The sequence below is a fragment of the Tiliqua scincoides genome, chromosome 2 (genome assembly GCF_035046505.1).
Source record: "Tiliqua scincoides isolate rTilSci1 chromosome 2, rTilSci1.hap2, whole genome shotgun sequence".
Lineage (NCBI taxonomy): Eukaryota > Metazoa > Chordata > Lepidosauria > Squamata > Scincidae > Tiliqua > Tiliqua scincoides.
Genome location: NC_089822.1, coordinates 210,818,046 through 210,842,315, shown reverse-complemented (window position 1 = coordinate 210,842,315; position 24,270 = coordinate 210,818,046). Strand labels below are relative to the sequence as shown.

Genomic DNA, 24,270 nt, shown 5'->3' with positions numbered 1-24,270 from the left:
AGAGTAATTAAGAAGACAATCCATCAATCAGTCCTCCTCCAACCGCTTCACTCAGCCCCTCCCTTCACCAATGCAAATGTGCTCAGGGGGCAGGGAGGGGCCCCTGGAGAGAGAAGGATTGATGGATTGTCAGCCAGCTGCCCCCCCTCTCTCTCATTAAGGAGGCTATTGTTAAAGGACTGTTCAGTTTTTCAACTGATTTTAAAGGGGTGCATCTCCAGGGATCAGCACATTCCTTCTCATTTGCAGGGGCCATTTGTGTTGAGTCAAATACGTGCATAAGTAGGCTGGACCTGTACTGCCACTGGACCTTACAGGCAACTTCTTCAGGACTGATGCAAGCTGTTATATTTGAAATGAGTCTGACTCTCAACTTTCCATCTTACAGATCTGGAAGCCAAGAATTTTGCATCAGATGCTCCAAACTGCTTCAGAAGCTTGTTGCAGGTGCTTGGGATACAAGACTCCATTGAAACCCTGATCAAGTCACTTTGCATGGGCAAATGAGTACTACAAAGAAAGTTAAAGTTATGCATCTATACTTTTATTGAATAGAAACATTAAGTTATTTTCCATTTAGAAACCATACCCATAAAACATGCTATCTGTACAATTATGGCACATATATAAATTGTCATGACAAATAAATACAGCCATTTAAATACAAAATGCCAAATAAAATAGATACAAGTAGAGTGAATTTCATTTTAAAATTTTAACTTGCTGAATCAATGTACCAAAGTGGTTTTTCCTTTCTATAGCATTTCCTGGAACCTCTTAACATCAGCCTGATAAATTCAAGTCTATAAAAAGTGGCAGTTTCGGTTCACAGCTATATATGTAACAGTGATTTTTTTTTTTTAAAGACAGTGACACTGAAAAGCTCAAGTTCAATAAAATCAAGTTTAAGGTTTTGTGTTCTTTAAAAAGTTAATACAGTAGCACAACTACTTCCTTTCCCACAACCTGTGATTGAAGGCAAAATAATGTTTCATACCTCTTCCATAAAACAGAATTGTGATTTTAACATACAGTGAAATTGGAAAACAAAAGTTACATTTAACAAAATACAGGATTGTTGATTTTTTTTTATTATTCCCAGGAGAATTGCCTCTAGAAAAATAGCCACTCCGAAGCACTGTGACCCACATAAAACTTGTCCCAGATATTTATTACTGTTTTTGCTTTCTAGGCTCAGTTCTGCTAAGTTCAGCTTATTTTTATGAAATTCTGAAACACAAGTAGTTAACATCAGAATTCTCAGTGCTCTTGTCAAAGTGCTGCAACAATTGCATAAAGTCAGCTTTGTTTTCAAAGGCAGCTGCTCAGTCCTCAAGCTTATGTCCACCTTAAAAATAGAATTTCAACTTGCTTAACTCCCAAGACCAAATTCTTGTTAGCTAGAATTTTTATCTGGAACACAAAGCCAGCTGCACAGTGCTACATTTACACATCCGTATTTTGCTTATTACTAAGGCAACTCCAAGAATAGCTGTCTTGCAGAAGTGTTTCAGGGCCAACATGCACATTACATTCAATGTGTAGTTTCGCCATGTATGCATATGTGTTAAGTCTGAACAGTCCTTCTCTGGAGGAATTCAAGTCAGAATCAAGACAGGTATTTGGCCTTTCCCCTCCTACTCTGATTTTGACAAAAATGTCCCCAGCTGCTATTTACCACAAAGAGGGGGGCATTCTCATCAGGACCATGGCACAAGGGGAGCAGGCTAAATACCTCTGCCCTGCAGTTCCATTTGGCCCACTGCTATTTAAGCAAACATATACACACACACAGTCTAAATCACATGTTGTACAGTTCAGCCTACGGTCTTATCAGCTGAAGATATCAGATACCACAGCCACTTTCACAGTTAGTGATATAACCAACAGTTAGGCATGACAGGTTTACTCGAGTCTACAGCCTCTCTGACCAGTTGTAAGGATTAATGAGGAGGAGGCTAGAAACACTCACAAAATAAATATTTCGTTGTATTATTCATGAGAACAATGTTAAAATGACCTCATCTTGAAAAATTACTGTCACATTTAACATTACCATAGCAGCTTAATTGTTACATCGAGAGTATCAATGTAGATTCTTACAGATGCTTTAAAACAGCCAAGTAAATCAGACCACTGATGATACAAACATCAGAATATGATGTTAAATGTTTGAATTTAAACACGTGTTCATTTTGCAATGTTCCTGATCTAGCTGAAGCAGCTTTATTCTGAGGTTTTTCACAGATCCTACCAAGAGGCCCTCACCCGCTTCTGAAAAGGTATATTTGTATACTGCACCTTCTCTCCAGATAGACACTCCGTAAAAGCGTCTTCTGTAAATCCTGACATGCATTTCCAGAGATATTTTTTCAGAAGCTCAATCACTATAACTGTTCTACATCACCACAACTCAAACCATACTACCATTGTACAGTACAGAAGGCAGAGGAGCCCTCCACTCTTCAAAATCTGAGGCATGTTTTTATTGTGTTCCTATTTTTATATATAAAATATAGCCAATCATGCAAAGGCACTTCTAGAGAAAATGCTGCTTGCTGGAGATAAGAAATGCCTATTTACTGATGGGCAAGAGTCCCAATACATTCACTGGAATATCTCAATTACTACCAAGATAATATTTTCCCATGCCCTGGAAAGATGAGTAGCAGGCTTTTAGTGGCTAGAGGAAAGTATGTTCTAAGGAAAGTGTGGGTAGAACAAAAAACTTTACCACTCAGGAAAATTCAAAGCCAGTATTTAACTTCAAAAGGTCACCGTCTCCGCTACATTAAAGGTCTCAGACTAGCTTGCTGTACTGGATGGTATCTGCACAGCAGTGAGGCGCAAGTATAACTATTTTATATGGAATTAAGAATTGCAGAAAATATAATTTTGCTAGTATTGCAAATTACTTTGCCATTTTATTTATTCAGCAGGATTCTAACAGCAGCACTTACTGTGTAAAGCAAGCTATTTGTTTTGACAACTTTACTCCAAGTAGCTAGACGACAGCTGTGTTTCTCCCTGTCCTTAAATAGATTTCCCTTGTTTTAAGGTTATTTGCATTATTCAAAATCACTGTCAAGACTGGCCTCCACACTACCACTTCAAGAAATGGAAGTTGAATTTTTTCACAAGCCTCTGAAAAGTATTTCTGCTAATAAGATACTGCCTAGGTTGCAGTTTACATTAGTCTAACAGCTCAAGAATGCAATTTTAAAGTGAATGTTCATTTTAGCTGTTTATTTTGAGGAAGAGCTACTCAGCAATTCACATTTGGCTCTTCACAGAGTTGCATCAGCACACCTCCCAGGAACTCTCGCTCCCTGCCCTGAAGAATTAAGTACAAAAAATTATCTTCTATGCTTCATAGTAGTCACTTGATTCAAAACAGATCCAGTTGACTAGTAAGGTATGGCACAGGTCTGTTACATTGAATACATTCCTTCAAGGTTATATGTTGAAAGGTGGCCAGAGTGGTATTCTGTGTTTCTGAAAGGCAACTGAAACAATGAAAAACGAACATAACTTAATCCTTCCCCTCCCTTATTCAACAATTGCGCCAGTTACATTTTATGAAGAACTAGGGTGCAGTCCTCATTTTCTTTAAGGAGGGTTGACATAACGGCATCATCTTTGGCCTGTGTAGTCTTCAAATAGTAGTTGACTATCTTCCCATCCAGTTTGTACTGATGGTGAATGCTTTCATATGGCTTAAGGTCTAGGTCCAGTACAGAGACTGAAGATGTGAATCTTGACTTAGAAGTTCGAACGATTGGCCTCTGTTCCGAACTGCAAGTCAAAATATAAGAATATCAAAGTTGTGTAAAGCACATAGCATTTCTTGCTTCCTGCCCCCACAAAAAAACCTGACATCGGTGTACTTTTACTGTTCAGCTGCTATGATTGAAACGTCTACCCATTACCTAATCAGAGACCAAACTTCAGCTGATGTTGCCTTTTTTCAAATAACTGTCTTAAGTAAAATACAGCATTTCTAGACCAGTAAGTGGCACAAGAGATTTAGTTGATCATGTCAAGCCTTTTCCTACTCGTTTCCCCTTCAGTTATGCCAAGCCTCCCTAAATTGTTATACCACCAATGAACTCCACTTGAGAGCTTAGCCATCTGTTCATCTTAAAAGCTGCCAGCAACCATTTTCCCCAAATTGTATTCCGTAACCTACAACACAAAGGAGGAATACAGAAAGGTAGTGTCACTCCCTTCTGCAAAAACAATTTATATCCTAAATGTGAATGAAAACAGATCTGGATAGGCATACATGTAGCATGAACTTGGACAACTTCAGCTCTGGCCCCATGAGATGTTCAGAGATGCTCATTCCGAAGATTGTCATTCGCTTAACCAAAGTGACTGCTTAATTTTACATCTTTAAGGCAACAGTACAGGTCTGTTCTATGTTAAGGCGCCTAGAGCTGTTCTGATTTAGAATTTTCCCACCTTGCCAAGAGCAGGACAAACATGATGCTTGTCAATAACTGATGATTATCAAAAGAGGAAGAGCAAGAAAATTTATCTCAATTTTCCTCAAGCATAGAAGGATATGGCTAGCCTGGCCAACAGCTGTCAGAAAAGAGCACATATGGATAACATCCTACTTCTCACTATGCCATTGACAGTACATAAAAAAAGCTAACACTATATGCAGCATCACCTTTGCTTGCTTTTATTTGAACAGGACCTCTTGAGCTGCAATTTCCTTGCCAAAAAATAAACTGTGAACCTAAGTAGTATTAAGTGTTGTACATTCATCATTCTGAGGAGGCCAGAGACCACCCACTCTTCCTTTTGGGAAAATTGCAAAACAGTTTGTCTTTTCCATCTGAAAACCTATATTACATCATCAGATTTTTTTACCATTCATCCTGTAGACAGGGTGAAAGGGCAATCATGATAGAACAATCCTTTGCCGTCATTGCAACTCTATACTGCTGCACCTGGAACAAAATCAGAACATTAATCTTAACTGACAATGGCAAGAAGGAACAAACCCATGGCCAATTTACACATGTGAAGCTGCAGCTATTTCTGCAGAGTGCACAATTACATACTCTTGCAAGGGTCAGTCATTTTTCACAACTGCTCCAACATTTGTTCGCTGATGTGGTATCAGAAGTGGCTGCTGGCCACTGCTCAATTGTACTCATGTGTAACATGAATTATGCAAACAATTCCTCTGCATAATTATGTGCATAATTATGTGCATAATTATGCGCAGAGATGGACATTTGACCTATAAACATTGTAAACATTTTACTAATGCTGTTATCAGATGACACAGTGATGTAATAAAGAAGTAGGCCACACATCCATAGGGATGTTTACTTCACAGAAGCAGCATTCAACTGAATATATTTGGACACCAGCTCTGTTTCTCTGCCCCATGTGCTACAGCCCACAACACCAGGCTAGCGAAAGTCTGTTGCAGAACAATCCACTGCTCCTAGCACTTGAGCAGACACATTTAAAAAAAAAAACATACAGAGCAGAACTGAGCTCAGTGCTCATCCAACAGCACTTTTTTCAAGAGGTGCCATTAGCAGTTGGTAGTGCTGCAAGAGGACAATGACCAGCTTTTCGGATTCCTGTGAATGCCTTCCAAACTGAACCTGTTAAAAATCAGTACCTTTGTCAATGCATATGCTACTGTTCCATCATCCTCAGCTGACAGATCCAATAACTTCTCATAGAACGATTCATTGTATGGGCCATCTATTTGCAACAGACTCCTAGAAAGACAAAACGGGTTTTAGAGAACAGATCCAGTTCTAGAAAATCCAAAGTCTCAAAACTATTTAGTATTACACTGTCTTGTATTCTATTCTCATGGACATTAAATAACTACACAAACTGTTTTCAGTTTCCTTGCCAAACACAGTTGCTCAAGACACATGTAGTTTTTACAAGTATGTTTGTTGCACCCTCTAGTGGTCATGATTTAGTTTTCATCGCAGAAAGCACCAATATAAAATAAGCCAATTAAGAACAAAATTTAAGCCTTCAATATTTGGCATAATTGTGCTTCAGCTTGCCATTTCCATTACCAAGAACCTTATTTGTCAAGTGAAAACAATCCATACTGCTAATTTTTTAAATGAGAGATAAATACACACATAAAATGCCCATTTTTATTTAACCCATTTCTGTCCAGCCAACAGGTGCACACATTTGATCCTTATCACATATTGGAATTATGAAAAACACTTTGCAATGAACAAATCAATCTTGAATCTTCAGAAAACTGTGATCTTCAAGAGAGAATGACTAGCTAGGTTTTTTCTCACTGACTGGAGCAATTGCTGGTCCACTTGATACTGAAGTCTGTGATGAGGTAATCAGTTTCTTCTCCTGCCAGATCACACACATGCATAAGCAGTTCTATGGAGTAACAGGTACATTTACAGTGGGCAAAAATGTAATCTTCACTGAATTGAATTAATTCACAGGTCTCAACATGTGGGTTGGTAAACAAAAATGCAGAAATCCCTGCAATTTCTACCAGGGATCCTTATAATCCAATCCATTATTAAAAAACTTAAATCAGGAGAATTTATTAAATATAAACACAAAATACCCCTGGGAATGGGGAAAGACTTCATTCTAGCATTACTGAAGTTGACCACTGGAAGTTTCTCAGTATTTGTTTAGCAACTTCTGATCACTATTAGACAGAAACGTTCTTCATAGTCCAGACCTGGAAGACACATCTTCCTCAAGCTCAGGGCATGCAGATTTGGCATTTTGAGCAATTTTTGTCTTTGCACCTCTCCTGTTTCACTCCAATTCATTCGTCTCAACTCTTCAGAAACCTACCACTTCTTCTCCATTCCAGGAATGAGCCATAATTCTAGCACATTTAAATCTTTCCCTAACCAGCTCCTTACCAGTACAAAGGCTTCTGTGTGTAAAATCCTAGCATGACTACACTGAAATGGCCTACAAATGTTGTTCATTGGTTAAGATGCCAACAGTACTTGGTCCCCAAACTTATTCAACTGGCAGCTCCCTTGACCTACTGGGCCATTGGCTGCAGTTCCCCATTAGGGCTACAATCCTATTCACTGCATAGGGCAGTGGGTTTTTCCATGAGGATTCCATGGCTCCCCAGGGAGCCTTAGATCACAGTTTGGAACCCACTGCCTTAAGGCATCATGATGCACACTTTGGGAACCCCTGCTTTAACTTTTGGCTCCTAAAAAGGGTAAAGCATTCAGTGGAAAGAATAATGGCTTGGGAACAAAATAAAACATAGAATATGTGTCCAAGGAAGTGCTGGTCTCTAATATACAAGGAACAAAGGACAGCATTAGTGTTTCTTACTTAACAGAACAATCACACAAAAAAAGAAAATGGAAAAGAGGGCTGAGTGGGCAGCCCAATCCTACTGGGCTGGTCTGCTGGTGGAACTACTGTTCTGCCAGCTGCAGTACAATAGCTGTAAAGTGCACTTTGGCAGCACGTGCTCAACAGGAAGGCCAGAGCTTTCTTGTACATGTCACTGTGCTAGCCATCCACTGTAGCAGGTATGACAGCATGGAAGGCAGGATTAGCAGGAAGGGGGAAGAAAGGAGGCTGGAGGCTGCAGGAGAGATGGATCTGGCAGTGATGGCATGCAACAGATCCTATCATATCCACTCTGATACAGAGTAGCAAGCATGTTCTCAGGGAAAGTGAAGTATATGAAAACAAAAAGACAATTTTGTACTGACAGCTGCCAACTTCCTATTTTCTGCATAGCAAGGGCTAGTGACTTTGAGATGCAGGTTATTTAATGAAATAGGCTACTGTATCAACTGTCAGAAATACTGATGGAGAAGCATTTGGGTCAGTGAGCAACAGCTGACTTCTGCAGTTCTGGAGCAACACACAAGTAATAATGCTACAGACCATTCACCTGACCTAAAACCAATTCAAAGCATGTTCATACAATACTTCATCCTCAGGAGGATATCACCATCCTCTCAAACACAGGATCAGAGGAATGCGGTGGTCCAGCACAGCATCTCCTCAGTTTGGTTGATCACTCCTCCCATAGTGAGAGAGGAAATGTGAAATCCCAAGCCCGCTGCTTAGGACTCTTCCATGGCACAGGCTGGGAGCAGGGTGGGGAGGGGGATTAAGGATGAGGACTTCAGCAGCAAGGGTCTAAGTTGGTCACCAGCTTCACTAAGACTAAGTCTGTACCCAATATACACACGCGGTCGAAAACCAGACCTCATGAGATCTTACCTCTCATTGGGAAACTCTTCCAAGTATTGCTCTACTCGGTTGTGCAAAGGGTAAACACCCTCAATATCCAACATGTCCAGCATCTGAGCCTGAAGTGTTTTGTAGAGAAGACATCCTTTTGGCAAACCCGAAGCCTCCATTTTATTTTTACCTGAAAGGAAAGCAAAATTTCAAGACAGGCGCAAAGCTCTCTGATGACAAACAGAAAAGGAAACCTGCTGGGACAGAAACTAGACAAGTTCCATTTCTACATTTTAAACTGAACCCAGACTGGCTCCCTTGTTGTACAGGCAAGCAAGCACCTCAAAGCACTTGAGGCACTGGGTTCCAAGCTATTTTGAAAGGAAGTTTCCAAAGCGGCAGAATAACCAGGCCTTTTACTGGTTTATATCCAAGGTGCTTTATATCAGAGGACATACAGAAATATTTTTAATCCAAATATACCATATCCTAACACGCTGAATATTTGCAGAAGTCTGTTTTAGGGAAAAATATAATTTGTCAGTTTGGAAAATATCTGATTTTTTTCCCTTAAAGGAAACATCCATTCAGGAAGACAATCGATAAATATTCTTCAGAAAAATGTGACGTGCACCAAGTTTGCTTTGCAAAGGTATTTTTGATAATCCAATTTTAAAACAAAGTGTTTTATAGGCACAATTTTCATTTGGAGATTGTTCCTTTCAGAGCTACAGTTATTGTTATAGTGCCACCAAGAGAAATCAAAGAACTCCAGTTGGGCTTGCTGCAGGATGCCAAAAACTAGTTTTCTGCACTGGAATGCCTGTGCACGGCAAATGCAGAAAAAGATGGAAGCAGCAAGCATGCACCCAAGCCAGTTCTCCTACCACACCAATGAAAAGCCAGAAAATGCTTACCATTTCTTACTAGCTCTTTGCTGAAAGCACTGGCTTCACAGTAACTCCTCCCTTGGGAGGAAGGAATGGTTTTCATATCACCCGCTTTGCAGGCATCTGTGCTACTCAACAGAGTCATTGTTATGACATGGATTAATTCTTTCAGAATCGTCCGTGTACAGTGGGGCCCGCTGACAAGGCCATTTGCAGGAAAGAAGAAAGGTTTCAGCTGATGAGCAAGTTCGTTCAAGTCAGAGAGAGAGTCCTCATTATCTTTACAGCCATAAATTAGTTCACCATTCTGTAACAGGAAGAAAACAGAAGTCACGCCTCTAACACCCAGAATATATTGAATGAGTACATTTGATGGAGTAGCTCCATTGCCTGCCTTCCCATCTTACAGTGTAAGAATGCTGGGTTACAACATGGGGAAAACTGAGGATCAAATCTTGCACAGCTGTGCATCTTGCTAGATCAGCCATTTTCAACCTTTTCAGTTCACGGCACACCAACAAGGCACTACAATTGTCAAGGCACACTACCAGTTTTTTACTTTCATTAAATCACTACATTATAATTGTTAATATAATTAATACAATTATATTATTACATGACAAAGAAACTCACAAGAAGCTTGGTGAGGAAAGTATATGTGATTCTGGAAAGGATGAAAAGTTATCAAAGTGTTATGCGATAAAGTGCTGGCAAAGAGGTCAGATTGAGCACATAGTGGAGAGCTGTGCAGTGAGGGGCAATAAAGAGACAGGAGTGAAACAACTACAGGATTCAGCTGGAGTGGGGGGGAGAGAACTTGAAGCAAGTGATTCTGAACCTTTGGAAGGTGGGTACGAGTGTAGGGAGGGACAGTAAGAGAGGTCCTGACTGCAATTATGAGATTTGGGGGGCAATGTGCCTGTGGGAGGGAGTGGGGTGGGGAGAAGTGCCAATTGCCTGCTCCTGTATTTAAGAAAAAAAAAGTGCGACCAAAAGCCCAATCCTAGGCATGTCTACTCAGAAGTAAGCCCCATTATAGCCGGGGTAAGATGGTGGAATGCCTCATCAAAGATAGAACCTCAAAACACATAGACGAACAAGCCTTGCTGAGAAAATCAGCATGGCTTCTGTAAGGGTAAGTCTTGCTTCACAAACCTTATAGAATTCTTTGAAAAGGTCAACAGGCATATGGATGCGGAAGAACCCACGGACATTATATACCTGGACTTTCAGAAGGTGTTGAACACGGTCCCTCACCAAAGGTACAGAAAAAACTCCAGTCAGGGAATTAGAGGGCAGATCATGGATTGAGAACTGGTTGAAGACCAGGAAACAGAGAGTGGGTGTCAATAGGCAATTTTCAAATGGAGAAAAGTGAAAAGCGGTGTGTCCCAAGGATCTGTCCTGGGACTGGTGCTTTTCAACCTCTTCATAAATGACCTGGAGATGGGGTGAGCAGTGAGGTGGCTAAGTTTGCAGACGACACCAAACTTTTCCGAGTGGTGAAGACCAGAAGTGATTGTGAGGAGCTCCAGAAGGATCTCTCCAAACTGGCAGAATGGGCAACAAAATGGCAGGTGCGTTTCAATGTAAATAAGTGTAAAGTCATGCACATTGGGGCAAAAAATCAAAACTTCACATATAGGCTAATGGGTTCTGAGCTGCCCGTGACAGATCAGGAGAGAGATCTTGGGGTGGTGGTGGACAGCTCGATGAAACTGTCGACCCAATGTGCGGCGGCAGTGAAGAAGGCCAGTTCTAAGCTTGGGATCATTAGAAAAGGTATTGAGAACAAAACGGCTAATATTATAATGCCGTTGTACAAATTGATGGTAAGGCCACACTTGGAGTATTGCATCCAGTTCTGATTGCCACATCTCAAAAGGGACATAGTGGAAATGGAAAAGGTGCAAAAGAGAGCGACTGAAATGATTACTAAAATGGGCTGGGGCACCTTCCTTATGAGGAAAGGCTATGGCGTTTGGGCCTCCTCAGCCTAGAAAAGAGACGCCTGAGGGGGGACATGATTGAGACATACAAAATTATGCATGGGAAGGATAAAGTGGATAGAGAGATGCTCTTTACACTCTCACATAACACCAGAACCAGGGGACATCCACTAAAATTGAGTGTTGGGAGGGTTAGGACAGACAAAAGAAAATATTTCTTTACTCAGCATGTGGTCTGTCTGTGGAACTCCCTGCCACAGGATGTGGTGATGGCATCTGGCCTGGACACCTTTAAAAGGGGATTGGACCAGTTTCTGGAGGAAAAATCCATTATGGGTTACAAGCCATGATGTGTATGTGCAACCTCCTGATTTTAGAAATGGGCTATGTCAGAACGCCAGATGCAAGGGAGGGCACAAGGATGCAGGTCTCCTGTTATCTGGTGTGCTCCCTGGGGCATTTGGTGGGCCACTGTGAGATACAAGAAGCTGGACCAGATGGGCCTATGGGGTTGTTCTTATGTTCTTAATGGGGCTTACTCCCAGGAAAGTGTGGATAGGATTGCAGCCTCAGAGCCTACTCAGGCGTGTCTACTCAGAAGTGAAACCCATTCTAGTCAATGGGACTTACTCCCAGGTAAGTATGGAGAGAATTGTGGCCCAATGCCCTTCCCCTAAAAGGCAGAAGGCAACACAGGGAGGGTCGCTTTGGGGAGTTGCAGGCAAACTGTGGCATGGAAAAGGGACTTTCCATGACCCTTTTAGCCAGCCAGCTCTTAGGCTGCTGGTTTCAGCAGACTCACTCACTTCATGCCTGCTTGCCTGCTCCTGGCTCCCTCATTCTCACTCACTCTGCCCGCCGGGACCTCCTCCAAGCTTCCCTGGTCGCCCAGTCAGGATGCAGAGGAGGCAACATGGACGTAATACTCAATCCTAGGCATGTCTACTCAGAAGTAAGCCCCATAATAGTCAATGGGCCTCACTCCCAGGCAAACTGAGATCAGGTTGCAGCCTTCGTCTTGCCCAGGAGCAGGGGCAAGAGACAGCAGGAGGTGCAAAGCAGCCATGACCAGCCCCTTCGCTGGCTGCCTGCTCCTTTTTCTTCTGCTGTGCATGAGGCTCAAAGCAGCCGCGTCCCCGCGTGCAGGGCTGCTGCCTGTCTGCTCTGGTCCTGTAGCAGCCTCGTGGCAAAAGCCGCTGTGCTAGATGATTATGGAAATCGCAGCTTGATCCACCCAACATTAATGCTGCAAGACCGTCACTGAAGGCTGAATTTGATGCCAAGTAGCAGATCTAACTCTAGAAACCCAAGTAGCCAAACAGTTGAAAAGCAGCAGGGGTTGGGTGCGAATTAGAAGGGAGAAACGGTACTTAAAACCTTTGCCTGCTCACCAATTTTTCCCTTAAAAACTCTGGGGGCACCACTCTCCCTCACAAACACCAAATATACATCTCAATCCAGAGAACAGGTGTGACTGGTGCTGGTAAGTCCCTGTTTCTCTCTCTCTGTGCTTCCCCCGATTCCTCACAGGCAAAGACACCATGCAGATAAAAAGGAAGAAGCCTACTTCTTCCTGAAGTGACCAGTGTGAACCCAGCTGCTGCTCAGTGATCTGCTGCCATAGTATATGGTGGGTAGTAACAAAGAGATGGGAGATACTATACTGCCATGCTAACAGGTGCCAGCAATGCAACAAAGGACACGGGGTATGTGAGAATGTGGCTACATGACCAGCCCACTGCAATAGGCAGCCTCTATCATGTCAGCCCAATGACTGGCCCACACAGTGCTCTCCGATATGTCCATGTGCTACAGCTTCCCAGCCTGTTTGTGGTGCTGAAAGGTATTAAGTGCCAGATGAGAAGGCTCTTTGCTCATCTCTTTCTGTGACCGGGTGGTTAGTGAACAGCTTTGGAGAGTGGCTGATGTGGGTGCGTTGCTGACAATGGCAAGTCCCTTGGCTGGCTTGAAACTGCCTGGTTCCAAGCCTATGCCTTTGCACAGTGAGTCACCAGCATTCTGCTTTGCCCAAATGTTGTCAAGGTTCCCCTTGTGACTTGTCCCAGTCCCTTCCTTAGCAAAATGGCTCCTTCTAGTTGGCAGATAGACCCTCAGGGTCTCAGACCCTTGCCACAAAGAGATTTGTGCATTTGTTCGTGCACAAAGAGATTTGTGCACAGCTGCTCTCTTCCAAGGGCATTATCCTTCTACCCTTCATCTGCTCTGTTAAAACATATTCTCTGCATGTGGTGTGGGACAAGGAGCCTTGAACTCTGGGTTCAAGGGTTCCTAGCTGTTCTCTGCTTTTGTCTCCCTTTGCTACTGATGCTACTGTAAATCCTGTAAGAGGAGGGGGTTCTGTTAGCATTCTTGTGTCATGTTCTGTGGATGGTCAATGGTTGTGCCTGTGTTATTCATTCCTAGTGGCGGCAGGGGGGGTTGTGTCACTGTCAGTCGGTGCACTGTCAGTGTGGAGTTGCCAGGGTGGGTTTAGAATATGATCAGTGTCATGCCAGCATCCATGCAACATCAGTGTCTTCCAAAGAGGACTAGATCATAAATTATACAAAATAGAACAGGGCCATTAAATTATACAATTCCTTAAATTGCCTGATTCTTACAGGATCGGAAATCTAGTTATCGTTGGTGCAGGATGTTCATTTTTTAAGCCAAAGTCTATCAGCCATGAGCTAGGGTTCATTCATCCACTACATCAGTACTACTTTGGTATTAACACGATTCGATCCTAGAAATCGAATGGGAAAACCATTTCTTATGTACATCACACACCTGTTTTGAAGGAGAGACGGGCGACTGCCAGATCCTGTTGACTTATCCAAATGTTATTTTGACTAATACAGGATTAAAAGAAGGTTATCTGTGGAATTCACTTAAAAAATGGAACCACATGTATTTACAAAGATTTGAAGAGCATTATTAAATTTTGGACACTTCTATACAAGTTTACATTTCTTCCATTGCATTATTTTTCTTGTATATAATTTTTTTCAGATTTGCCGCTCTACTATCCTTGTAATTTCACACCAAGGACACATTCAAAGAATGAAACAGACCCATTTCTAGCAGCAATAAAATGCAGCCAATATGTATAAAAATATACACACCAAAAACCTGGAGGATCAGCAACTGGTCACCCAGAAGCCAAGAGCTGCTGCCCAGTTCAACACACCAGCAGAAGGGGAGAAAGGAGCATCAGACACAGGGAGGAAAACTAAATTAGCCTGCAATTTCCCACAAAGTCTTACCTTAAATATTTTTAAGTTATTCTGTGACTCTTGCAATAGGCTTCTCAAGGCAAAGTGCATTCGCTGTTTATTTCTAAGAGGGAAAGAGAACATTTCAACTGGAGAAACAAATGTTCACATATTCTTGCTACTTCAGATCTAAGCTCCCTACTTAGACCTAAGTTTCTATTTTTACTAGCCCTAGCCCCTCCACGCCTACTACCAAGTCTCTACCAAGTGGATCAGTCTCTTGCACCTCTAAAGAGTCTTCTCTTCTGTGTCCCTTCAAGCCTTCTGAAGGGACACATGACCTGTACAAACAAAGCATTTTCTGAGCCTCATTATGTGCCCCTTTCCCTATCCTTGTCAGAACCTATTGTCCAACTATAGTTTGACTAGCATACAGAAGATTCCAGGTATTTTAGAGTCCTTGGCTTTTACATAGCACCAATCACACTTCTAGCGCTACAGAGATCTTCAAATGGAAGAAGTAAATATGAAGGGTTATGAAAGTAGGAGTAAAACAGAACAAATTTAACGCTGAAAACAATAAATATATATAAGCACTCCCAAAAAAGTCACAGTGTCACTGAGTGGAAGGTTTGGATTGGGGAGATCTGGGTTCACATCTTCATTCATCCAGGGTGACTTTAGAGCAGTCTTTTCTTGGAAGTCCCACAGATTTGTAGGATAAAATGGGAGTAGAAGCCTTGCATCCCAACACAGTCCAATTTGGAGGAGGAGTAGATTAGAAGGTAGTTCAGAGGAAAAGGTAGTCTTACCCTGAGAAGAGATCTAGCGGACAATATTTACTTAATCGTTTCCATTTTCCTTTTGCTACCTGTTAAAGCAGAAAACGTATACTGTCAGGTGAACATCTCAGGTGAACATCTTTATTCACTTATTTGCAGAACATGTCTATGACCAACTCTTACCATTTCCAGAATCTATAAGGCAGCTGACACCTTGCAGTAAAGCCCTGCACTGGACTTCCAGAGTGCTCCCCACCTGCCCCACGATGGTACATTAGGCCCTACCACTAGTGCCAAGGGCTCAGGGGCCAGCCTGGCCAGTTGCCTACCACTGATGCCAGCCATTATAGGTGCATATGGTATAAATCCAGCCATGCTATTTCAATGCCATTGGCTTCTCCTTTGTTTCCTTAGTATTTCTCCTTCTGTTCCACTGCAATTGACAGGTGAGTGTTTTTTTAAACATCAGCATTTAAGTGCAGAGACCACCACATATCTAAAAAGGAATGGGCTGCCTCTGTTGCGTAAAGATCTACCAAAATTGTGCATGGGTTTGTAGACAGCATGTGTCTCCTCAATTAGTCGCAAATACTTCAGACTGGAGAAATATATAGGCGAGAAGAAAACTACAGTATTTCTTTTTACACGAGCACGTGGCCAAGTTCAGAAGTAACTCTAAAATACAGCTTGTTCCAACTCTAGTTATTACAAAATCACACTTTGAAAGTTTGTATGCCAGGCAGAAATGTGATTTGTTCTTTTGCTCTCCTTTCTTGCACATGAGAGAGAGGGAGAAGTATACACAGATCCCTTAGACTCACTCATGTAGTACTACACCATTATTTAGCGTCTGACTCAGGCACGTACATTTCCAGGAGTTTTTCATTTTTTTCATTTTTGCAAGTGTGGCATTTAAGGGCTAACAAAATCATAGGAAAAAATTTCTCAAATAAGGCATACTGGGAACCAAAAAAAACAGTTCACCTGCAAATGTCAAGCTCCTTGAAGGATCTTTCACTAAAGCAAGCGGGAAGCTAAATCAATAGTTCTTAAGCAACTGATTGGTAGACTGCAATTCTAATTTTATCACAGATATCCAGCTAACAAAAAGAAAAAGGACCCAGTGGACACAGCATTACCTTTAAATGTTGGTGCATGCAGTAACGACACACTATGCGTTTTATCTCCTGCGAAACATGGTTGGAGAAAGGGAGGAACCCACATTTGGGCTGCAGAAACAAACACTGAATAAATATTTTTGTATTTAGAAGGAAGCACAGAAAAATGTCTAATATGACCTACTAAAACATTGAGATGAGCAGACATTTGCATTTTATTCTTGTTCCCTGTAACACACAAGTTCCATTTCTGTTCTCGTGTTGGATTATTTATATAATTTAAATTCTGCTTTTCAATCCAGAAATCCCCAAGCAGCCAATACAACACACAAAGTACCACAAATAAAAGCAAATTCAAAATCAATGTAATGAATACACAATGATTTTTTTAAAATTGACCCTTCCAGCTCATCCACCCAATAGATACATTAACGTGCCTTTTAAAATTGGATCCAATATTTTTAAGAGATCCAATTTCCCATTTGACAATTTAATCAGCAAATCAGATCAAAGAAGCAGAGCAGGTTCAACAGTAATGCAGCTGTTTCAAGGATCACACTTAACCCATTTCTAACCGGCCCAGAGGTATACATTACGACGTTGGGCAGAAATGAATAATGTTTGGATAATGTTTTCAAAAACCTTTCTGGCATGCAACTTACCTTAATTTCCACACAAAGTATTGGTCGATGTTCAACAAAATGTAACCGGGTAAGGTTTGGAAGGCACATGGCATAGCCACTAAGCACATCCATGTCTTTATCACAGCGAGATTCTGTGGAGAAACAGTAACATTTTGGTGCTATGGACAGTAAATAAAATACATAGAGTCATTGACTACCACAGTTTTACCAGAAGGTGGTCTTTACATTTGATCAGACTTTTCCAGAAAAAGAAGTCTTCATGAGTTCAGAAAAACCATCATTGTTCCTTCTTCATAAAGGAGATACATTTACAACTGCCGCTCCTTCACTCACAGACACCCCACTCCACAAAAAAGAACACCTGAAAATCCACAATGCAGATTACTAAACACATTTCAGTCTAGTCAGTGTTTCCTACAAAGGCTTTGTAAAAAAAATTTATTTTGAGCTCAGGAAGCATGCACAAACACACACACGGTGCTGGATGCCTGCTACAAGAGCACAACAGGCCAGTAATATGACTGAAACCGGACTGATGGCAAAAGATCTCCAATCCCACAGGCCACGAGGAAAGCCACACTTTTGATTGTCAGAGCAATGAACTCCCCCACCCCACTCCTATTCCAAACACCATGAATGCCCGCACTTTGCTTGCACAGCACATCTAATTCACTGAACAAAAGCCACTTCCTAGGAACTTCCTAACTTAAAGCAGTTGCCGCAACAAGGGAAGGATCCTCAACCCGAGCTGTTCTCTCCAAGTTCACAGCCAATTCAGTCAAGGAGCCATGCTAATGAAGGAACAGGTCTCCCGAGATAGCTACCACATCCTCTGCAAGGTACAAAAGCAACAGAAGGGCCCATTTAAGACCAGAGATAAATCATCCAGTCACAAAAGAACAGTCCACAATGAGCTCACCCCACAAAAGAACCCATAACACATGATGGAAGAAAACAGTGTAAAAAGCTGGGTCACTAAACCCTCATGTCTTTCATTCCTCACTCATCTCTCTGCCTTGCTGCAACTGCTTGCATTCATTCATTCAACCCACTGGTGTTGTGTTAAGCCATCCCTATCCAAGGACCACTGTGTCAAGCCAGCATCCTACGTCAGTAAACTCTGCTCCCTTTTCCTCCCCCCAAGCACAAACAAAAACTTCTGCGCCGGCATGAGCTGGAAAGCACCTCTGGCTCTTATGCCCTGCTTCCATTCCTATAGCCCACTACAGCCATTGCCTACCCCCTGGGCTTGCTTCAGGGCCCTTTCTACCTTTTTACAACCTGTTTTGCAACAAGAGGTCTTGTCATTATGGTCTTGTCATGTTCACACCACAAGACCTGCAATGCAGTATGACTCACAAACAGACTGGTAAGCTTGATCCTTAGCACAACCTCACCACCGTCCCACCAAAGCCCCTCTTGTTCTTCATGTCATGTGCAGGCAGGGGTGCGACCAGTCCTCCATTACTTAGGCCAGATCCTAACTCCCCTCCTAAGCAGCCCAGCATTACACTGGGCTGCTCGGATCTGCACCGGTAATTTCATGATCTGACAAGCCCCACTGAGGTGGCTGAGCCATTACTCGGGGTACATAAGTCCCCTCACTCCAAGTTGTGCTCCTTTCACCTCCTAAACTGCGCTGGATATAGCACAGGCCAGTTGGCCTGCCTGTGCCAGCGAAGGTTAGGATAGGGATGAGAAATAGTTCTGGAGATAGCCACAAAACAAATACACACATACAGGCAAAGGTTTTAAGTACTGTTCCTCCCTTCCAAATGTCACCCACGCTCTACTGCTTTTTAATTATTTGGCTACTTTGGTTTCCAGAGTAAGATCTGCTGCATAGTGTCAAGTTCAGCCTTCCATAGCAGTCTCACAACATTCCTTTTGGGTAGATCAAGCTGTGATTCCAATAGTTATCCAACAAGACGTACGGCTGTAAAGGATTTGATTTCAACCTTCCCCATGCTGAAACCCATCGTTCTTCCACTACACCACGAGACAGGAAGGCAGGCAGTGGAGTTAGCTATCAAATGTGTTCAAACAATATATTCTCAGTATCACCATAAATCATCAATGCAACTCACTACAGGAGGCAAATAAAAGAAAGTTATGTCCCTTGTCCAAATACTGCAGAAACACCAAAAGAAGTACAGCTAAGTATATTTATAAAAACTGAAGTCATTTTTTAGTCACAGTTTTTTTATTACATTCAACATGCCTAGTTTGAACATTCGTTGGACAAAGGTTTCCAAGTTACAGGATTTGATTTAGTACAATTATGGGTACGCTTACTGGCATCTTGGCAGTGATCCTTGCTGCAAAAACTACTACATATAATGGCTCTGAGTATTTCTTGATAAAATGAAGTTCTAAATTTATTTTGGGCCCTGAAGAATAATGTGGAAGTAAATCTGTATGTGGATGGGTGAAGTATTCCAAGAAGGAATATCAGTTACCAACCTGTTTCATAGACATAAGAATGTTTGTGCTATACTGTAGAGAAGTACCTACTGTACCTAACAGATGACTTTACCCGTGTCAAAAACACTGCTTAATCTAATCCAACTGAAATTAATGCACATACAAATTTGGAACCATTAATCACAGGGTCTGAAATTTAGCCAGGACAGAGTGACCCAACATTCAGATATTAAGAAGATTGCTTTCTGCTTTCCAATCTTTTGCATTCAAACACAAAATGAGCCAGCTTTAGCCAACAAACAAGCCATTGTGCTACAATTTTTTTTTAATCATTAATGAGGGCAAGTTTAATTTAGGACAAGTTTATTCTGACAGAGCAATTCTATTATTTAACATCCTGGTGACATAAGACATCAGAATAATCCAGGCTTCCTTGCTTTCCTAAGAATTAGATGTGTGTGGGGGTGCACACACATGCACACACACACAAATTAACATTCTCCCTCAGCAAATGAAGTACTAGTAGCACATGTAATAGTAAGTTAAAAAATGATCCACCTTTCCTAGAAAATGGGAATCCAGCATTATTTCTGATTCATGTACTAAAAAATGAGGTGTTCCCAACTGCAACACAAATAGCAATGTGTTCAAATGATCATTTAGAGAGGCATTACTTGGCCTGGAATGCTTCTGCAACTAGAGGTAACTGAAGGCAGCACCTACCTCAATGAACATTAAAATGTTTGGCCACTGCTCAGTGAAATGCTCCCAAAGCAACATGACATCAGATTAAGATACAACAAAACATATAAAGAACAGCCAAAAGCAGGAGTTGCAACAAAACAAGTCAGTAGAGACAAACAAAACCCCTAATTTGTGTACTCATAAAGAGAGGAAGTATTCCTGAATAACCCCACATACATTACAGAAGTTTTTCAAACCACATGACTACACTTCAACACAAAATCCTTGGGCTCAACAAACAAAATGACAATCACGTAGGTAGCCCCCATTTGAAAAGCAAATGGGGTTTCAGATGGGAAAAGCAAGAAGTTCCGCAAGCTCAGGACACATCTTGCCAAACAGAGTGCTGTTTAAGACAGAACTCCATTGTGAAAGCCAGCAAGCGTTCCTCCCACCCAGCCCTGCAGTTCCTTCCCAGGAGGACAAGACACTGAGCCATTCTTACTTGCCCCAGATACAACAGATATTGATTTCAGAATTCAATCAATCAAGCAACAATATTTTATCCAAATACTGATATAGCCTTGAATTCCTTACCTGGCCTCTCTGACTGGATCTTTAAACAAAGCTGCTTTACAAAATCCAAAGATAGTTGTACAACCTCCTTTAAAAAAAAAGAAAAAAGACAGCAAAAAGAATTTTACACAAGAAATTACAACAAACACAGAAGCACAGTTTCAGAACCAAAGAGCCTCGATATTAAACAGCCCCACTTGAGAACCCTTTGGATGAGGTAAAAAAAGCAAGTCAGTAATAGAAGTGGAGCTTCAAATGGAGAGTCAGTTGTGGTGTGCTATCTTGCTTGACACTGCTCTCCTGACGAAACTTCGGAACAGTGAGAAATGCTGGTTATGCCACATTCTTGATGCTCTATACTATCAATTTTCAACCAGTGTGCTGTGCATTGGTGTGCCACTGGAATTTGGGGAACGGTCATTTGTTAGTAGAGCCACTGGAGAATGTGAGCCCCCCACCAGCAATGCCATGTGCCTTATCAGTTGTTAAAAAACTGATGGTGTGCCTTGACAACTTTCGCTCTTAAGTGAAATGAAAAAAGTTGAAAATCACTGCTCTATACTAGGGTTTCCCAAAGGTGCTCAGCGAAGCATCTCCAAGTACCCCACAAGGAGATTGGAAAGAAAATAAATAAATGTGACAAGATATAAAATAAAGGTCAAATAAATATTGATCTAAACATAATCTTTAAATGCCTTATCTATGTGGGTAACATCTTGTGGATTTACCTGCTTTGAATTAGTTTTCAAATGTTTCGCTTTTATGTTTTTTGTTATTGTTTTTCATTTATATTGTTAAGTTCCTTATTTCTCTGAATTTGGAGAAAACAAACATCAATTTTTATTTCATTTGAAATGTTAGCATGCTGAAATGCTTAAAAATACCTTTCATTGGCAATACTGCTGTCATTCAGTTTAGTACCCATTCTAGTCAGTTCTGGTCGCCGCATCTCAAAAATGACATAGTGGAAATGGAAAAGGTGCAAAAGAGAGCGACTAAGATGATTACTGGGCTGGGGCACCTTCCTTATGAGGAAAGGCTATGGTGTTTGGGCCTCTTCAGCCTAGAAAAGAGGCGCCTGAGGGGGGACATGATCGAGACATACAAAATTATGCAGGGAATGGACAGAGTGGATAGAGAGATGATCTTGACACTCTCATATTACACCAGAACCAGGGGACATTCACTAAAATTGAGTGTTGGGAGAGTTAGAACAGACAAAAGAAAATATTTCTTTACTCAGCGTGTGGTTGGTCTGTGGAACTCCTTGCCACAGGATGTGGTGATGGCATCTGGCCTGGATGCCTTTGAAAGGGGATTGGACAAGTTTCTGGAGGAGAAATCCATTACGAGTTACAAGCCATGATGTGTATGTGCAACCTCCTGATTTTAGAAACGGACTGTGTCAGAATGCCAGATGCAAGGGAGGGCACCAGGATGCAGGTCTCTGTTATCTGGTGTGCTCCCTGGGGCGTTTGGTGGGCCGCTGCGAGATACAGGAAGCTGGACTGGATGGGCCTATGGTCTGATCCAGTGGGGCTGTTCTTATGTTACCCATGTAGGAGCTAGGTAAAAATATTGTCACTCTTATGCCAAAGAAACGTGTAAAATTGATGTTGCGAGAAAACAATATTTAAAGTTACTATTTTTAATTACATTCAATGAGAAAAATAAATTTAAATCAAAGTTTAAGCTATGTAGATTTTTTTTAATGCATGCTTTTGCTACACAATACAATATCAAACTTGAAAAATACAGTTAGCAAAAACATGCCAAAGGCACGTATGTGCATTTTTGGCTAAGGGCAACAATAGCGTTCCATGACAAGTTTCTCTCCTGAAATGTGCTCCACATCTCAAGAAGTCTGGAAACAGCTGCTCTATACTAACCACTTAGACATCTACAGCACATCCCATCTAGCGCTGTGAACTATGGGATCACTTCTTTCCTAAGCTGCGTTTTCTTCCTCATCCTAAGCATTTGTATGACTTCGGTTCAGAACATGCAATTGAAAAAAAAGTTCTCTTTGGTAAGATTATCATCAGATTCAAGCAACAAAGTTATGAGTAATTAAAAATAAACATTCCAGCTGAAAGACAAGACAACTGAGGAAGGAAGTTCTATTGTTCTACTCCTAGCTTGAAGAAGCAACATTGATAACATTTGCTTTCCACTAAATTAAAAGGAGATTGCCAGCATAAACATTACCCTCACGATACTCAAGTTATTGTTGCCCGTTTGTGTTTGATTCATATGTGGGCAACAGATGGCAAAACTTACCTGGAAACCTTAGTACTTATAATTGCAATTTTGCATGTAAAGGAAGGGTAGCAAATATTTTAACCAAAATGGAATTTTATTACAGGTTGGGCATCCCTTGTCCGGAATTCCAAAATACAGGGTATTCCAAAATATGGAACTTGTTCTAGTGCCAACATGACTTTTTTTTTTTTTTACTTTTTTGCCTGAAGAAATAAAATCACAAACTGTTTCATGCACAAAATTATTTGAAAATATTGTATGAAATACCTTCAGGTTATGTGTATAAAGGGTATATGAAATATAAATGAACTTTGTATTCAGACCTGGGCCCCATCACCAAGATCTCTCATTATATATATGCAAGTATTCCAAAATACTGAAAAATCCGATAATCAAAACGCATCTGGTCCCAAACACTTTGGAAAAGGGATGTCCAACCTTATATTAACATATGAAATGAAATCCTCATATACCATCTTCTCTCTTCTTACAACATTACAGAGTGATCCACACTGCAGAAGAAATAGGATCATAGAGTGTTTGAGTGGGAAGGTACCTTGATGGTCATCTAAACCAACCCATTACTCAGGGATAGCAACCTCTGCTTGAAAACCTCCAATGACTAAAAGTTCAAAACTGCACAAGGTAGACTGTTCCAGTGAAGGGTAACTCTTAAAGTTAGGAAATTCTCATGTGTAACTTAAATCTACTTTCCTGTAGTTTCAACCCACTGGTACTAATCCGGCACTCAAGATTACAGAAAGCAAGTCTGCTTTCCTTCTTCTGCAAGATAGTCCTTCAGACACTTCAAAATGGCTACCATCTCTCTCTTTTATAGGCTAAACATTCCAAACTCTTTAAACCATTCCTCAAAGGAGTTGGTTCCTAGACCACTTACAATCTTAGGGACCAATCCTGAGGAGTGTGTGCCAGCCCGCACTGTCGCAAACGTGCCATCAGGCACATTCATGAGCCCTTACTGTGGGCCCGGCACCAGAGCTAGCCCAGTGTGAGCCTGTCCTGGGCAAGCTTTGGCACTGGGCTTGGAGAGGTGAGTAGGGGTGTGGGGAGAGAGGTGAGAAGGCGTTCTGGGCAGGGCAAGGGAGCAAGGCAGGAAGGAACAGGACCAGTGGAGTTCAGCTCCACTGGATCCTGAGCCCCATGTCAGGCCACACAGCCCAACATGGAACTCTTCAAATCTGCATGAGCTCAAGAGCCACCACAGAATTGAGTAGCCCCACTGCAGGGCTACTTCCCTTACTCAGGGGAAGGTGACAAAAGTCCCCTTCTCCCAAGGAGACAGCAGCAGCTTCCTGGAGCGCGTTAGATGCCACGGCAGCCATTTTGGCACCAAGCTCAGGATTGGGTGTTAGTTGCCCTCTCTGAACTTGCTCTAGTTTATAAATGTGCTCCTTAAAATGTGGTGCCCAAAACTGAACACATGAGAAGTCCAATTAATGCAGAACAGGAACTCAACTCCATTCCTCTGCTAATGCAGCCTACCAATCACAT

General features: G+C 41.6%; 2 protein-coding genes across 2 annotated transcripts in view; one reads left to right on the top strand and one right to left on the bottom strand.

Annotated features, from left to right (window-relative positions):
- The window catches only part of CENPP (centromere protein P), a 207,088-nt gene extending 206,194 nt beyond the window's left edge, over window positions 1-894 (top strand). The window contains exon 9 of the mRNA XM_066616801.1: window positions 389-894. Within this exon, the coding sequence (XP_066472898.1) occupies window positions 389-507 (119 nt within the window). The 3' untranslated portion in view covers window positions 508-894. The remainder of the gene's footprint in view (window positions 1-388) is intronic.
- IPPK (inositol-pentakisphosphate 2-kinase) overlaps window positions 536-24,270 on the bottom strand; it is a 40,674-nt gene continuing 16,939 nt past the window's right edge. Inside the window, exons 4-13 of the mRNA XM_066616800.1 lie at window positions 20,518-20,584; window positions 16,831-16,943; window positions 16,190-16,279; window positions 15,081-15,139; window positions 14,320-14,392; window positions 9,132-9,411; window positions 8,254-8,404; window positions 5,651-5,753; window positions 4,882-4,961; window positions 536-3,795 (exon numbers count right to left, since the gene is read on the bottom strand). Of these exons, the coding sequence (XP_066472897.1) occupies window positions 3,570-3,795; window positions 4,882-4,961; window positions 5,651-5,753; window positions 8,254-8,404; window positions 9,132-9,411; window positions 14,320-14,392; window positions 15,081-15,139; window positions 16,190-16,279; window positions 16,831-16,943; window positions 20,518-20,584 (1,242 nt within the window). The 3' untranslated portion in view covers window positions 536-3,569. The remainder of the gene's footprint in view (window positions 3,796-4,881; window positions 4,962-5,650; window positions 5,754-8,253; window positions 8,405-9,131; window positions 9,412-14,319; window positions 14,393-15,080; window positions 15,140-16,189; window positions 16,280-16,830; window positions 16,944-20,517; window positions 20,585-24,270) is intronic.